The sequence below is a fragment of the Podarcis muralis genome, chromosome 11 (genome assembly GCF_964188315.1).
Source record: "Podarcis muralis chromosome 11, rPodMur119.hap1.1, whole genome shotgun sequence".
Lineage (NCBI taxonomy): Eukaryota > Metazoa > Chordata > Lepidosauria > Squamata > Lacertidae > Podarcis > Podarcis muralis.
The window spans coordinates 47,323,930-47,341,595 of record NC_135665.1 but is presented as its reverse complement, the minus strand read 5'-3'; the positions used below and the strand labels follow the sequence as shown (position 1 = coordinate 47,341,595).

The 17,666-nt window shown below is 46.0% G+C and overlaps 1 protein-coding gene across 1 annotated transcript; it reads right to left on the bottom strand.

Moving 5' to 3' along the window:
- Nucleotides 1–11: 11 nt before the first annotated feature.
- On the bottom strand, nucleotides 12–11,868 carry SELENOP (selenoprotein P). Its single transcript, XM_028748577.2, has 5 exons — nucleotides 11,710–11,868; nucleotides 10,668–10,877; nucleotides 9,064–9,276; nucleotides 8,208–8,325; nucleotides 12–1,900 (listed from the first exon to the last, which is right to left on the bottom strand). Exons 2-5 carry the CDS (start codon nucleotides 10,868–10,870, stop codon nucleotides 1,637–1,639), a joined length of 798 nt encoding a protein of 265 aa, XP_028604410.2. The 5' UTR covers nucleotides 10,871–10,877; nucleotides 11,710–11,868; the 3' UTR covers nucleotides 12–1,636.
- Between the last annotated feature and the right edge of the window lie 5,798 nt (nucleotides 11,869–17,666).

Below are 17,666 nucleotides of genomic sequence, written 5' to 3'. Positions count from 1 at the left end.
CAAGAGGTTAATTGCTTGTTTTGGTTTATTAAAAGTTCTCTTATCCATCGTCAACAAAACATGCTTTCCAGTTATATTCTTAACTACTTTCATGCTTAACAAGTGTTCACCATAAAAAAAAATCAAGTTTGTAGGGCAGTGACTTTCCCTATGAAACCATCATGAACTATAGCAAGCACCATCTAAGCAGTTCCTGTGTTGAACATTTTCTTTCATGCCTAAAACCTCCACACACAAACACTCAAAAGTTCATTTCAGATAGACAAGGTGTTAACAATGAGACATACTATTTAGCTAAAGAGAAACATACAAGCTTCATTAATCTGTTATAAAAGTAACCAAAACCAGTCCAAGAATGACAAACCAACAGGAACTGTGAGATAGATTGATCAAGACTTAAATCTGATCAACAGATGTTTTTGACCCTGTTCCATGTTTCAGTCTATTACAGCTTCACCTTGCACCCCAAATGCATAATAGCTGTGATACTTAGCTTTGGTGAGACTTTTACGAAAACACAAAAAGATTCATGGTCTATTCTAGTCTTCTTGCCACAGGATCTTAAATGTGCCTGTCCAAAATCTATTACTTGGGTGTTAGAAATTCTGGCAAATCCCTTTGTTTGGAATATTATAAATCACACACAAATTTTTAAAGTACATCAACTTCTACAATACGGTTTGGTCATTAAGTCGCTCTAAAGTTTTAGTGGGGGGGAATTCACATTTTTATATATTTACTTGGTTTTCAAAAAAAACCCAGAGTTGTTTTTAAGTAGTTAACACATCTTTATTCTCCTCCCCTGTTCTTGGTTGCTATACATCAAACAGAAGCCCCTAGGTTATAGTTTATGCTTCTGTCTTCACAAATGCAAACAGAATGGTAGAAGAGGAAACCAGAAAGATGAGGTAACTAAATGTAGCAAACACTTTAAATGGGCACCGAAAAACAAAAATCTGTACCATTACGAGAATGTCACTGTTGTTTTTTAAAGGCAAATCAGCTTACCCAAACAACTCAGTACAAAGCCAATTAAGCAATAGCACTCGACTACAGTTGCAAAACATCAAACTCAAGTACTCTGGCTTAATTGGTTCATGGACTGAGCTGCGCAAGTTGCCTTCTTTCAGACATTCACATAACGGTACCAGATGGGAAGCTCACTGATGTAATAGTCACTCAATGTATTTTAACTCTCTTTGGCTCTTGCCAATAAGTGCTTCCAATCAACTTGGAAAAATCTGATGATACCAATGCCTGCATTATCAATGAATGCATTCTACATTGAGGACTCTTCCCTAGTGTCTTAAGATGCTTAGTTTGTTTTTCAGGCTCAGTTTTCTGCCCTTTCTACTCACTGTCAGGCATCTGAAGCTGCAAGCTCACCTGCTGCTGCTGGCTGTCAAGCAGCCGTTGGCAGTCGTCACTGGCAAGACTCAGTGACATTCTCTGCCAACAGCTGCCCACGTCACCTGCAGGAGGATGGGAGCTCACCACGACAGTGTCAGGAGGCTATGCTATTTAGATCTTCAAACAGCAAGTGCCGACAATGTCAACATCAGTTACCTGTAGCGGGCCTTGTCAGCTCCTGCCACTTTCAGCTCAACTGCCTCTGGCAAATAGCATTCCCCTTTCGTCAAAGCCTCTTTCTCTGGGGGGGATCCTCCACAGCTGGTTGCTGTGAGGCAGCTTCTACAACATCCTCACTACCTGCCTGACCACCTCTATTTTGATGGCGCCGGTTGTTATGCCGATGCCCATGTCTACGGTGATGGGGTTTCTGGCCTTGATGGCCAAGGGGAGGTGACTGGTCGTGCTGAGAGGGAGGAGGATCTGCCTCTTCTGGCTTTTCATCTGGCTTTTTCGAAATGTTCCTGCATATTTCTTCAATCTCTGGTGTCTGGAAGGAAAAAGTGCAGACAACATAAATGCACCCTGTTTCGGTAGACAGGTATGTGGCTCTTTAAATACATATGCAAAATATTAGCCGATTCTTATATACCTGCTGTGTAAAATTACAACCTTATATTGAATTGTGGTAAAGCATTTAACAATTTTCTCTCTCCATAGTAACTTGTAAAATTTCACGATACTACGATCAACACGAAACTCGTTAAGAAAATGCATGTTTCAGCTCTTTGGTATCATGCGGGAGGCATTAAGAAGATGAGACTTTCTATTTGCATGATGGCTGTAGAGCCAAAGGGTTGTACCCCATGCTAGCCCTAGAATGAGTAGACAAACTGAAGTCAATGGACAGGACTAACTTAGGTTCATTAATTGAAGTGAGTCTACTGTGAGTAGGATTTCATTGGCTACAATCCACTCATTTTATTTATTTATTCAGTTATCCTGGCTTTCCAATGAGCTTCCAAATGGGTTTCAGGAGGGCTCCCATACTTAGCTCCAGAGAAGGAACCACAAAGTGCTTTCCGGCACAAAGATTGTCAAGACGTGCTGTCAGGGAACTGCCATCGGAAGGACAGGAGGTGCAAAGGCTCCCTCAGGTTGAAAGAGACGGAGCAGCTGAAGAGGGAACCAGTAGGGGGCGAGCAGGAACTTCCAGGGAAAGTGAGTCGGAGGGGTGGCTCAGAGACGTTTCCAGCGAAAACAGTGGAGAGGTCTCAGGACCTCCTATAGGGACACCCACGCCTCGCCGGAAACTGTCACGCAGAGAGTCCAGAAGACGTGTTTCCGTGAAAGAGCTTTTATGTTGGAAACGTTTCCGAAAGCAACCACTTTCGGATTCTACTAGCGATTGACGCAGCCATGCCGGAGGGGCTCCGTCACAGGCAGAGGTTTGAAAACCTGATCAAACTCTGAGGGACTTGCATTTTACGCACAAGCAGCTCATCATCCCACCACAGCAATCCGAAAGACACTGAAAGCCAGCTTGTGCAAGCAGCGGCATCATGAGCGACCCAGCCGGAACCGGAGGAGCAGGAGCAGCTGGAGGAGGTCCAAGCCTGGAAGAAAGGTACAGGGCGTTGGAGATCCAGCTGGCCATGCAAACGGCGAGGCTTGAGGAGAGGAGGGCTCAGGATGCAGAAAAGGGAAAGGAGAAAACCACCTCGATAGCCAGAAAGGTGCCAGGATTGGTGCAGAAATTCGGGGGAGATCCCAGAAACTATCATGCCTTTAGAACTGAGATGCAATACGCTCTCAACCTGCAGTATGATGACTTCCCCGACGAGGAATCGCGAGTGGCTTTTGTAATTGGCCATCTCGAAGGGGGGGCGAAGGATTGGGTTCGACCCCTGATGGCAGTGAATAATGAGATACTAAAGGACACGAGGAAGTTTTTTCGTGCCATGGACCTGATGTTTTCCAGTGACATTGAGCAGGGGGTGGTACGAAGGCAGTTAATGGCTTGCAAACAGGGGAGCCGATCTGTCCGTGAGTACTGGACTGAGTTTACTATGCTGATTCATAAATTGGGGTGGGACCTATCGGCGGAACCCATCCAAATGCTTTTTGAAGAGGGGCTTTCTTCGGCCGTTAAAGATGAACTTTCCCGGGGGCCAAGGGCGGAGTCTATGGACCAGCTGACCAAATCCGCGCTGGCCATAGGAGCGCGCCAGGAAGCGAGAGCTTTGGAAAGGCGGGAAGGGAAAGGAGAACGTTGGAGGGAACTGCGCATTCCGGACATTCCAGAGCCACCTTTCCCACCGGCAGAGCCGATGGAAGTTGGAACAGCGCGGGCGCGCGCAGTTTCAAATCCCAGTGAAGGGCGGAAGAAGGAGGGAAAGAGCGCCAAGAAATGTTATCTCTGCCAACAGCCAGGGCACTTTGCCAGAGTCTGCCCACAAAGAAAGGAATGGCAAGGGATGGCAGGAGCTGTGGGGGAAAGGGAGGAGGAAAACAAGGAGCAAGTAAAAGCCAACGCCTGGCTGCCACCGTTGGGGCACAGCAGCCAGGCCAAAGAGCAGTGAAAGTGCCCACGCCAGAACCACCCAGACCTGCTTTAGTGATAGAAGTGTCACTAGAGCTGCCAAATGGACACCCCCTACAGGTCAAGGCGCTTTTGGATTCAGGCAGCTCCTGTAATTTTATGAGTAAGGAGTTTGCAGCTGAGCACCAGATACAGACCATCCCTTTAAGTAATCCCTTGCAGGTGACCACGATTGATGGCAGAGAGCTGTTGGGAGGAGAAGTTAGCCAACAGACTGTCCCGATGATAATGAGGGTGGCAAGGCACACCGAACGGATAGCGTTTAATGTGGCCACCTTGGGAGGAGCTCCCATCATCTTAGGGATGAGCTGGCTGGCGCTACACGATCCGCTAGTGGGCTGGCATCAGAGGGTGGTCTCCTTTGGGTCAGCGCATTGCCTAGAACACTGCAAGCAGGGGAAGGTTCAGGGCGGAGACAGAGTCACCCTAGCCGGGATGGAAGTAATGGGCAGAGGGAAGGTGCCCCCGCAATACGCAGATCTGAGCAACGTATTCAGCGAAAGGGAAGCAGACAAACTGCCGCCGCATAGACCCTTTGACTGTCAAATCAACCTACTCCCTGGGGCCCAACTCCCAGTGGGCAAGCTGTACGCCATGTCCGACAGGGAGATGCAGGAGCTGAGGGAGTTCATTGACAAAAACCTGAAGCGAGGTTTCATCAGAGAGTCCCGAGCGGTGGGGGGCAGCCCAGTGTTTTTTGTGGACAAAAAAAACACAGATAAGCCGAGACTTGTGTGTGACTTCAGGGCCTTGAATGCAGTGTCGGAACCCCTGGCTTTCCCTATGCCCCGAATTGATGACATTTTGACCAGGGTAAGGAAGGGAAAGATTTTTACAAAGCTGGACCTGCGGGGGGCGTACAATCTGATACGCATAAGGAAGGGAGATGAATGGAAGACCACCATGTTCACCCCTTTGGGAGCCTTTGAATACCTCGTTATGCCCTTCGGTCTACAAGGAGGCTCCGCGTGCTTTCAAGCGTTTATTAACCACGTTCTGGGGCCTTTGCTCTACAAGAACTGTGTGGCCTTTTTAGACGACGTGTTGGTGTATTCGGAGGATGAGGAGCAGCATGTGAGGGACGTTCGAGAAGTGTTGGGCAGGCTGCAAGCCAACCAGCTGTGGGTGAAACTGGAGAAGTGCCAGTTTCATACCAAGGAGGTGGAATTCCTGGGGTACCGCTTGTCAGACAAGGGATTGGCCATGGATCCAGGCAAGGTCCAAGCGGTACTGGAATGGAAGACACCGAAGACCAAGAAGGATGTGCAAAGATTCTTGGGGTTTGGGAACTTTTATCGGAAGTTCATCAAGAACTTTGCCCACTTGACGGCGCCCATCACCGACTGCCTCAGCAGCAAGAAGAAATTTGTTTGGACGGCGGAGGCGGAGCGAGCATTTGAAGAACTGAAAAGGGCTTTCGCCTCGGAAGAACAACTTCTGCATGTGGATTTACGAAAACCCATGAGAGTGGAAACCGATGCGTCCGACCGGGCGGTAGGGGCGGTACTTCTTCAACCGGGGAGGAGTATGTCAGAGTGGAGACCGTGTGCCTTCTTCTCGCGGAAGCTGAATAAATCCGAGAGGAACTACACGGTGTATGACAGGGAACTACTTGCCATTCACGAAGCGTTCCGGAGGTGGAGACATTTATTAATTGGGGCACAACACAAGGTGCAAGTGTGCACCGACCACAAGAATTTAGAGTATTGGAGAACAGCTCGAGTGCTCAACCAACGACAAGTGAGATGGGCACAGGAATTCTCTAAATTCAACTTTGAAATTTGTTATGTGCCAGGTCCAGAAAACGTCAGGGCGGACGCTCTCTCACGCAAACCAGAGTATTGGGAGGGGGAGGGGGCGATTGAAGAGAGACATGTCATCCCTGAGGACCGCTGGGTGTGTGGGGCGGCGCTGGTGGGGCAACGAGAACTGGTAGAGGAAACGGAAAATGATGAATATGCCCAGGATAAGCTCAGAGGACTCAGGGGGGAGGGCGAGAGCCCCGAAGGTTTTGAGGAAAGAAATGGGGCATTGTATTACAAAGGGGCACTGTATATACCCGAAGGTGAATTGAGGGGGAGAGTACTCAAGCAGTTGCACGATAGCCCCACGGCGGGACATTTTGGGCAACACAAGACCATGTGGTTGGTTACCAGGGAATTCTGGTGGCCCAAGGTGAGGGAAGATGTAAGGGAGTATGTAAGAGGGTGTGACCAATGTCAGCGAGCCAAAGGGGAAAGACGGGCGCCGGCAGGGTTATTAGAACCATTACCCACACCAGAACGGCCTTGGGAGGCGGTATCAATAGATTTTATGACGGATCTGCCGAAGTCCAAGGGGAAGACAGCCATCATGGTAGTAGTAGACCTGTTAACAAAGATGTGCCACTTTGTAGCATGCTCACATGCAGTCACAGCGGAAGAAACAGCGAAGTTGTTTGTAGAACACATCTTTAGGTTGCACGGGGCTCCCTTGAGGGTGATCTCAGACCGCGGCAAACAATTTACTTCCAGGTTCTGGAGGAAGCTCATGAGCTTGCTGCACGTGGAAGTCAATTTTTCAACGGCCAGGCACCCTGAAACCAACGGGCAGGCGGAAAGAGCAAATGGCATTCTTCAACAATATCTGAGGTGTTATGTCAATGACAGAGAGAACGATTGGGTCGAAAAGTTGGCGCTGGCAGAATTTGCCTACAATAATGCGGAGAATGTGTCCACAGGGATGAGCCCCTTTTTGGCTAATTACGGGTGTCACCCCAGGGCATTTCCAGGGGAGGGAGGGGAGAGATGGAGCGTTCCAGCGGCTGAACATTTTGTAGAAGAGATGGAAGCGATCCATCATCAGCTCCAGCTCAACTTAGAAAGGGCCAAGGCACAATATAAGAAGCAGGCAGACAAGAACAGAAGGGAAGGTGAAACCATAAGGGTGGGGGATCAAGTGTGGCTGTCAACCCAAGGGTTGCCGTTCAAAGGGGGTTGTAAGAAATTGAGGCCCAGAAGATTGGGACCCTTTGAGGTCATTCAGCAGGTCAACCCGGTGGCTTTCAAACTCCGGTTACCCAACCACATGAAATTGCACCCAGTGTTCCACAGGTCGTTACTGTCACCATACAGGGGGGGACGTGAAGGGGAGCACGTCAGGGGACCAGCCTTGGAAGAGAGGGAACGCAGCAACCATGTAGCGGAAATCCTCGATTCCAGGTGGAAGGGAAATCAGGTAGAGTATTTGGTGGCGTGGGAAGGGGAACCGGAGTCAGAAAACACCTGGGTGACTGCAGGGGAGGTCAATGACGAGGTTTTAACAGAAACGTTCCACCAAAGATTCCCTAGGAAACCACAGCCGGTAGAAAGGTTTAGGAGGGAGTACTTCGGCACCACCGACGAGGAACAGGAAATGGAAGGATTCACGGAGTCGGAGTTGGAAGAGGGAATAGACTCCGAAGACGAGGAGTATCGAGAGACGAGGGACAGTAGCAGGTGGAGGGAAGTGTTCGAAACTTCGGACGATGAGGAAGGTTCTTTCAGGGGTTTTACTTCCTCCCAGCCCGGAGGGGAGGAGACGGGAGGGGGTGAAGGGGGCCCTGGAGGGGAGGTGGATGTCAGGGAACTGCCATCGGAAGGACAGGAGGTGCAAAGGCTCCCTCAGGTTGAAAGAGACGGAGCAGCTGAAGAGGGAACCAGTAGGGGGCGAGCAGGAACTTCCAGGGAAAGTGAGTCGGAGGGGTGGCTCAGAGACGTTTCCAGCGAAAACAGTGGAGAGGTCTCAGGACCTCCTATAGGGACACCCACGCCTCGCCGGAAACTGTCACGCAGAGAGTCCAGAAGACGTGTTTCCGTGAAAGAGCTTTTATGTTGGAAACGTTTCCGAAAGCAACCACTTTCGGATTCTACTAGCGATTGACGCAGCCATGCCGGAGGGGCTCCGTCACAGGCAGAGGTTTGAAAACCTGATCAAACTCTGAGGGACTTGCATTTTACGCACAAGCAGCTCATCATCCCACCACACGTGCCTGCACAATGGTTCAGCAGTAGGGAATATGTAAGTTAGAATCCAATGGTGTGGGAGTACCTCGGCTGCATGCATTATAAGCAGGTTTCCACCACAAATTAAGCCCATAGCAGCCAAGGACCTTTCAAAATTTTCAAAAATCACGCTCAGAATATAAGCTAAAAGATGCTTGATTAGGTTTCTGTTTATTCAATTAAATGCACACATACACAATGGGAAAAGAATATTGTAAAAATAAAAAAAGTACCAGATAAGAGCAGTTTCCACACTTGGATTCACAGTATGTGATCTGAATGGCTTCTTCCACATACGGAAAACTCAGAAAAGAGTAAGGCAAACCAAGATGATACACTAGACGGCCACACCTAGAAAGAAAGTTACCTGGGTTTTAATATCAATGTAAATATGTACATTCATGGGGTGGTATTGAACTATTAGTCATATTCATTAATTTCAATGCATCTACTTGGAATAAAACTTAAGTTTATTATCACCCATAATGTGGAGCTTTATGGAAATGAGAAATGAATTTCTGTTGTGCTAGATGACCTGTGTTCTGTTTTAATCCATAAAAAATCTACTGCAAGGATTTCATAGCTGCCTCAATCCTATATAGCTAGGTTGCAGGCATTTGCACGGGCTCTTACAACAGCAAATCATGACACTTTTTCTCCCTGTGAGCATGTTTCTGTGGAAATCCAGGCACCCTCTCACTTCTCAAGCCTCTTTTAAGAGTACAGAGAGCTCTGCCAAGAAAAACCTTCAAGAGCAGCAAAGTTTGTCCCGAGGCAATAAACCCATGTCTGGGTTGCAGATGGGGACTCACATAAATGAATGTGCTTCCTTATTTTCAAAATCAATACACATACCCATATATTAAAAAGTAGCATGTGCAAGGGACAGCTAAGCTACTAGAACTCTTCTCCCTAACATACAGCTATCTATGTGCCTGTTGGTTACAACCTAGTATCCTATTTATGGTGGAAATAAGGTTGATATGGATGGGAAGCAGGGCCTTCTCAGCCCTGTTCTCCTCAGTGCTATGGAAAACCTTGCCCCATGAGGTTCGTTTAGATCTCCTAGCTTTTCCTTTATATACAGACCTGTCATAGATGAGGAAGTCATCCTTCTTTCCACTTAGTGTAGTCCAGACATCAGGTTGTTTTGCATCCTGCTGGTATACAGGAATGTGCTCCGAAACCTTCTCTCTTAGATGGTTATACTTCAGTTGGGAATGGTGTCCTTGGTGATTGATCACCATAAATGAAACATTTACCAAGCCATCACTTTCAAGCTTCAGTTGCAGATCTTCCAATCTAATAGGAGACACACAGAGAGAAAAATGAATATTTTAAGTGCATTATCCTCCTTCAGGACAGTTTATATTGTTTGTTAAGATGAAATGGTGGCTTCTCAGAATCTATAAACTCCCACTGTTATTACTGGATTTTTTTGTCTCTGGACAACTTATATTTTAAAACAAGTGATCAGCATACAACAACATAACTGTAAAATATTAGTCATGTATGCTATCTTCTAGGGTGTACTGACCTTTTATGGATACTTCAAATTACCACATACCGTATGTGGCTCTGGAGGTATTTGCAATGGAGTCTGCTTGCTTGTTGTGATTAGAAAACAGAACATTTGGCCAAGTGGTATTAATATTACTGCATGTGAAGATTTTAATGCCATAGGGGACAAACGTGGTTCTTGCCTACTCAAATAATTTAAGATTTTAAAATATATCCTTGGCAAATCGCTTTACTGTTTAATTGGTTGTGTTAAAAGTTTTTTTTAAAAAGCAATTGCCATTCTAAAGGCTTTTTCATATGTCTTCCAAAAAAGCCTTTGATCCATCCCCTACTCAAAAAGGACTGTACTAATGCTTGAAAATTAGTAGCAATATGCTGCTTTTTTAAAAGTGGAGATAATGTGGAAATGGATCAGTCATTTTCCTCCTCCTTTCTGTAACTGTCACAGAAGCTGCAAATTGTATGCCCTTGGAGGACAATAAACTGGAAAAGCAGAAGTTAATTTGGCAACTCAGGTTTTCCTTGCTCACTGCAGCCTGAACAATCTGGGTCTCTTTTGCAAGGCGTCAGCAGTTCTGTCTCCCACTGCCCCCTCATACAGTATAAGGCTTTGGAGGTCATTCACCCCAATCTGAAGAATGCAGGGCACTGTGGACTTTCACACTCCTAATATCTGAACAGCTGTATTTTATTTACTAAAGAAACAATATGAGAAGTGGAATGATTCGATGTCCCCCTGAAGCTAGCCAAGGCAGTTTATGATGGGACAGTGTGGAAGAGAACTATGAAGTCATGAAAGCACTAATGACCTCTGCTATATAATCCCTATGAAACATGTGGTGCTCTGTTGCTTGGGCACTTTCTGGTTTGCTTTTGTTTCATCCAAGCTCTGGATGAAATCCAAAAACGAAGAATGAAGCTTATAGGAGGAGTTTTGTTATTACAAACAGCAGTACAGAATCCAAGCGGTGAAGCCAGAAATTTCAGTTTGCGAGCCAAAAATAACTTATAACAGAAACACTTTGGGGAGTCATGGAAAAGTAGAGACACCATAAATCTGAAAGAAAATAAGGAGAAAATCCCATCCCTGTCCTGTATAAACATGCCTCTTATTTTTGACAAGGCCCGATCTCCCCCACCAAAATGCAGGTGCAAACACGGGGTGTCCTTACCTAGAAGCCTGCAACAGGCACAAGAATCAGCTGGCTTGAAGAAGGGCTACCACTGTGACGGTACCCCTGGAATCCAGCATAGGATCTTCTTCCCCGATTCGCCATTCTGGAGCCTCTCTGCAACGGCTGCTGGTACCCTGGCTCTCCGTCCCTCCTCCTGGGAGGAGACAGAGAGCCAGGGCAAGTCCCAGGCCAACCCACATGGCAGGGCTTTGGCAGAAAAGAAAAGTAAACAAGTTGAATGCTTCACCCACAACCCCATCGATCACAGAACATGCCTCCTGCCCCTGGCTCCTCCAGAGCAGCAGAATAAACAGACTCCCAATAAATCTGTCCCACTTCTTGTTTTCAAGGACTCCAACCCCACCCCACCCCTCGCCTTTCCCTTTCTTTGGGAGCCACTGCAGTTATGGCAAACAGCTGTTTAAGTTTGCTATATTCAGTTTAATTGAGACAAATGTCAAAATTCAAAGTGTGCAATCATTCACCCTTTGTATTTATTTCAAAGATACAAGGTTGTGATCAACTAACTTTTACTCTGGTCTATTCATTCCAGTGGGTCTGGTCTAAGTTAGCTGTCACCATTAGTTTTAATGGGTCTACTCCGAGTAAAAGCCAGTTGATGCCAACCCCCACTAAAACTACAGTGTGTTTGGAAACCACGGGACTCGCACAACAGCCTGATCCTATGCATATTTACTTGTGAGTAAGGCTGCACGAGAGGGGATGCCCATTGCATAGACTTCTTAAACTGCAATCCTGTAAACACTTTCATGGGAGCAAAGTGGACTCGACTGTGCTTACTTCTGAGTAGCCATGCATAGGATTGCACTGTTAATGTCAAGCTTTAACTGATTTCCCCCTTTTTCCTCTCTGTTCAGGCAGCTCTGAACTCGGGGAATCACACTTTGTAGACTAAAATATCGCTTTGCGCGCGCACAATATGTATAAAACCGATTCCCGATTCAACAAAACAAAAAGACAAAAAATGACTTTTGTAGAAATCGGAAAAGCGAATTTGACAAGGAAACAACAGACTTACCCGGGCCCCACCCTTCGCTTGGCTGCTCCTCGACTTCGCTTGTGCTCTCTCCGGCTACACCATGCAAGGAAAACAAATCTAGCTATCTAGTTAGCAGCTGCAGTTCTCTGATATTTATACTCCGCCTGTTTATCACTTGCAGGCGTGGTTCAAAGTTCAGGGGACTCTTTTGCAATGTCCTTGCAAGCTCCCTGCAGCGAAACCTAGCCAAACGTTTGTTTTCGTTAACTAACTGGAAGTAACAAGAGCTTTTCCTGCCGTCCTGGGAAAAAGAAACGTGCAGGAAAAGTGGGGTTTTTGGGTGGTGCAGTGTCCAATCTCCCCCCAGTAACTCCGAGCTGGTGGTAGAGTCAAAACGTGTGGGGGGAGGACATTAATTCCAAAAAACTTATTACTTGTTTTTAAGGAAAGGATTATCTGCTGAGCCCGCAAGTTTCGTTGTGTCTTTGCCTTGGCCCGATGCACACCCTTTCCTGATATGGGAGGCTGAGCAAATTTCCCTGCCCAACAGCTGGCTTATGTTTGTATCAGCCTACTTTGAACCCGATTGGCAATACTGATCCAAAGGTTCAAAGCCTTGGGTGCAGGAGAGGGAGACCCAAACACTCCCTAGGGAGGTCTCCACTGGCTGCGTTGTTGTTGTTGTTAAAGTGTGACCTGCAACAAAATATTGCAGTATGAAATTGCCATCCCTTCTCCAGAATACACCTTTGTGTTCTCCCAGCCCAGAGACTGTTTCATGTGCACTGACCATCTTCAGTCCTAAGGATAGGCACTCACAGAATGAGTTAGCTGGGTTTTTATTATTGATTATTATGTTGCTTTTCACAACCAAGGAAACTCACTGCAAAGAAACTGAAATGCAAAAAAGAAAGAAAAATGCATAGCAAGCATATCCATTAAAACAAGGTTTACTCCAGGTGCCAAAATGTATTGAGCCAGCCCTAATACTCATAATAATAACATTGGGATTTTTTTTTTTTCATCAGGAACAAGGGCGGGCAACGACAAAGCACCTCCACTTATTTCACAGAAGTGATGATGTCATCTCCTGGGCACAATTTGCCATCCCCTGCGTTCCAGGTAGCTAACATTTTTCTCAGATAAACTCACCAAATAAGGTAAAACAAAAAAAAAAATCCTTCCAGTAGCACCTTAAAGACCAACTAAGTTAGTTCTTGGTATGAGCTTTCGTGTGCATGCACACTTCTTCAGATACACTGAAACAGAAGTTGCCAGATCCTTCTATATAGTGAGAAGGTGGGGAGGGGTATTACTCAGAAGGGTGGTGGGAATGGGTGATTGGCAGATAGCTGTGATGAGCCTGTTGACGACTCTTAACGACTGCAATAGGTCTTGCAGGAAAAAGCAATGGGTGAGAGATAAGGTAAGTTGAGGAAGAGGTAAGTAATAAGGTAAGTTGAGGAAGAGGTAGGTACATTAGCACACCTGGCTAACAGTCCAAATGGCCAGTTTTTATTCTGAAAAATTTTGAAGCCTCTTTTTTCATGACAAAAAAAAAAGTCCCAAAATAGCGAGCAAGCTTTTGAGTCCACCAAATCACTGCTTCAGGCTGGATGTTAAATGAAATAGGAGGGATGGTGAGACAAAAAGGCCATCTTGATACTGATGACATAATGTCTGCATTGATCAGAAGTGCATTTTTGTATTGGAAGGGGCATAGTTCTGGCGATTGCTATGATGAGTGCCTACCCTTCGGAATGTACCACTACACCACTGTTTTTCATACATGACAATCAGGCTCTCTGGGCCTCTCTTGTGCGATTTTTGTGCATGTGGGGCAGAAAGTGGGGGGGGCATGGGTTGCGCTGTAGGTGCCACAGAGCTTAGGACTAGAAGGTTGGTGGTTCGAATCCCCACAACGGGGTAAGCTCCTGTTGCTCAGTCCCAGCTCCTGCCCACCTAGCAGTTCGAAAGCACAAAGTGCAAGTCAATAAATAGGTACCGCTCCGGCGGGAAGGTAAACGGTGCGGCCACATGACCCGGAAGCTGTACACCGGCTCCCTCAGCCAGTAAAGCAAGATGAGCGCTGCAACCCCAGAGTCGGCAACGACTGGACCTAAGGGGTCCCTTTACCTTTTTTTACGGGGCAGAAAGTAGCTTAAAAGCAAATGCACATTGAAGCCACTATAGATAAAATAGACAGGCAGACAGAAAAAATTAAATGCCAAACTATTGTTATAATTAGGGGAGAGAGAGAGAGAGAGAGAGAGAAATGATTCTTAAATGAGTAATTTTTAGTCTGAAGGCAAAGCGCCCACAGGTCCCTGATCTGGAATGTGCCTCTGATCTGTACTGGGAGCACTGAAGCGGCTGGTTTAAACATGCTTTTTAAAAAAAATCTTTTTATCCTCGTTTGTGCGTCAGGTGTGAACTGAAAGCATCCTCTTCCTTCCATTATTTGCTTTCAGAGAAAATCATCAAATGAAAGCAAATGAAATCTCAGAGAGAGAGCGCACTTCAGACAACTAATGCCACTGATGTTCAATAGTCACAGCCATTTCTCATTACGTAAGTTTTCCATTGGTTGTCTGTCATCTGGAAGTGACCCAACACACTGTGAGGTCACACAGTTGGGAGCACCATGTCCTGTTGCAACTTGACTCTTTAAAGGGATTCTAGGAACGTCACATCCTTGTGCCAAAATTAAGAGGAAAGTAAACTCATAGTGAATTTGCCTGGACAAAAATGTGCATTTTTGTTTCAAAGTCTATAAGCCATTGCTTTTCTCAAGGGCACGTCCAGACATCCTGTTTATTGTGCATTCATCCTGATTTTGTTTGCAGGGATGTTAGATGCTGGCTGTTTAATGAGCATTGCAGGTCAGTCAAAGTGAGTGTTATCCTGCACTTCCCACTACATTTTCCCATCACTTTTCTTACCACAAAGTCTGATATTTGGGGGCAAAGCGGGTTTGTTGCACAAGAACTCCCAATTGCACAGCCTCGATTTGCCAGTAAGTGATTGAATACCACACAAACATAGGCTGGAAATGCCTCCTATCTTAAACCCTAACTCCTTTTTCTGTTCTAAGGCAATGTACACACCAGCAACTTAAAATGCAGCAAGGCTGTGTTTCAAGTCACATTCTTACATTGCTGTGCACACCAGAGAAGGGGTGGGGATGTCTTTACCCAATGCACATTGCCTGTTTGGTTTCCCCATGCATACACTCCTGCAACTCCTATTCATGAAAATGCATTCACCAAGGTGATCTCAAGTATACACACCTCAGCTTAAGTGCAAAATGAATGTGGCTTATGTTTGCAAATCAGATGGAAGCTGATTTGAGGGGGAACACACCAAACAACAGTATTTCTCAGGAAACTACAGCACATATATGGCTTGCGGCAAACACCACGTGCACACAGCTTCAAACACCAGCAGTGGGAGCGCAATGGAGCCTGAGTAAACAGCAATGTGTACACAGCCTATGACCACCAGCTCATCCTAGAGGGTCAAGGGTGAGCTCAATATTTCCCATCCTCCCCTCTCTCTCTTGCACACCTGATTTGCTGGGAGGAATAAAACCCAAAGGTCACATTGTAGAATCAGGCACTGCTTGCGTCCTGGTAAATGAACAAAAAGCGAGCAAACAGCCTCCAACCTGTATCGCTTATTTCTCTTTTCCTCCCTGAATGTTAACAATGTAGGCTGTGATTTGGCTCAGGGCTGCTCGCCTTAGCTGTGCTTAGCATAATGGCTTGACAGCCTTGAGAAAATTAAAAGCTGGAACTCAGATTAAATTGGCAACAATTGCTCCTTTACATCTCTCTGTTTAGGGGACAAAAGCTTAACTGAATCAGTAGACTGTTAAATTGCAGGAACCTATTCCAGCTGTTTCATGCTTCTCTGCCTGTGATCCCTACGCTGCCTTGAGAGTATGGCTGGCACCCAAAGAGCAAGTTCAAGTATGCTGCGAGTCCTTGTGTGCCCAGTTGTGTTGCAATGGGGCAGTTAGGAAGCTGTGGCACGTACAGAGAAGATTCCCAGGGTATCCCAACAGTTTGCCATGTAGCCGGGGTGTGGGGTAAAAGGCAGGGCAGGCCCACCATTGAGGCAGAATGAACCATCTTTCCTTGGGGGCAAAACCATAGAATCATAGAATTGTAGAGTTGGAAGGGACCCTGATTGTCTTCTAGTTCAACCCCCTGCAATGCAGGAATCTCAACTAGAGCATCCATGACAGCTGGCCATTCAACCTCTGCCTAAAAGCCTCCAATGAAAGAGAGTCCACCACCTTCCGAAGGAGACTGTTCCACTGTCAAATAGCTCTTACTGTCAGAAAATTCTTCATGATGTTTAGTCAAAATCTCCTTTCTTGTAACTTGATTTGGGTCCTACACTCTGGAGCAAGAGGAAACGAGCTTGCTCCATCTCCCATGTGACAGCCCTTAAGCTATTTGAAGATGGCTATCATATCTCCTCTCAGTCTTCTTTTACCCAGGCTAAACATACCCAATTCCCTCAACTGTCCCTCCTAAGGCTTAGTTTCCCTCCTCTGCACATGTTCCAGATTGTTAATATCCTTCTTAAACTGTGGCATCCAGTACGGGACATAGTACTCCAGGTGTGGACCCTTGATCATCTTGGTTTCCCTCCTCTGCACACATTCCAGCTTGTCAATATCCTTCTTAAATTATGTTTTATAGGTGACTGTATGACATGCTGCTGAAATCGCAAGTGCTTCCCTCCTCCCTGCTACGCCATGGTTTGGAACAGTGTTGTTTCTGAATGTAGCCTTGTGGTTTGTTTCCTTCCAAATGAACTATGAGCTGTATCCATGGGTTGTTCTTGGCTTACTGCTTGAGATTTCTTTGGGGAAGACAAACCACGAACCCAGGATCAGACATAACGAGACCATGGCCTAGCTCCTGGCAGCACTGCAGCACCCAGAGTTGTGGGGGAGCAAAGTGCATGTGCCTTCATTTCTCAACCATAGTTTAGTTTAAGTGGTTTAAAGTGGCCTGTGAATGTTGAATTTTGGAATAATTTTCAAATGTGCCTTACTTTCAAACCCAGCAGAATTCAGAGTATGGTACAACCACTTCCACATTCTGTCCCAACAAAAAGCACAAAGGTGCTTTTTAAAATAGAGTCTCAAAATAGAAGATTGGAAGAAAGATGGCATTTCTTAACGTTGCAAAGGTTTCCCCAGATAAGCCCTTGAGCCAATGAAGATTTATACCAGTGTGATATAGATAAGGTGGATAATGCCTGATGGTCCTCCTTGATAGCTGCATTCTCTAGACATAAAATAGGACAATGTTCAGACAATTCATCAGGGCAAGTTTTAATCTTAATTTCTTATCATTCTGGAGGACGTGCAATGAGTAACTCTTCATGAAATACAGAGGTTAAAACTGGCTAGTTAACAGCTGACTCACCAAGATGAGTTTGGCCTATCAATCATGTACAGCAGCCCAATAAACCTGTCCCCCCCCCCCTACCTCTTGAGGGGGAAAAACACTGATTGTCAAGCACCTCCTAGAATGGTTGAAGGGCTATGGTTGGTTTGGTGGGCCACAAGTTTGCAGGAACAGTTCCAAGTCCATATCTCAATGTACTAGCTTCCTTTGCTGACTTGAGATTCTGAGAAGTCTGGCTCTGAGGAATATCACATGATATTCTGGATCTCACAGACTTTGCCCTAAGCAAAGTTCTGTCTTATGCTTTCAGTGTCTGAAACTATCTTACCCACTCTCTTCTCCTTTTGTGGGTACTTCCAAACAAGGCCTTAATTTGGAATGTGGCAACAGAGGTTTACTTGTTGTTGTTGTTGGTACCCCACCCATCTGACAGGGTTGCCCTAACCACTCTGGGCAGCTTCCAGCATAAACAAAAGCATGAAACATAAAACCTTCCCTATAGAGGGCTGCCTTCAGATGTCTTCCAAAGGTTGTATAGTTACTTATTTCCTTAACAGCTGATAGGAG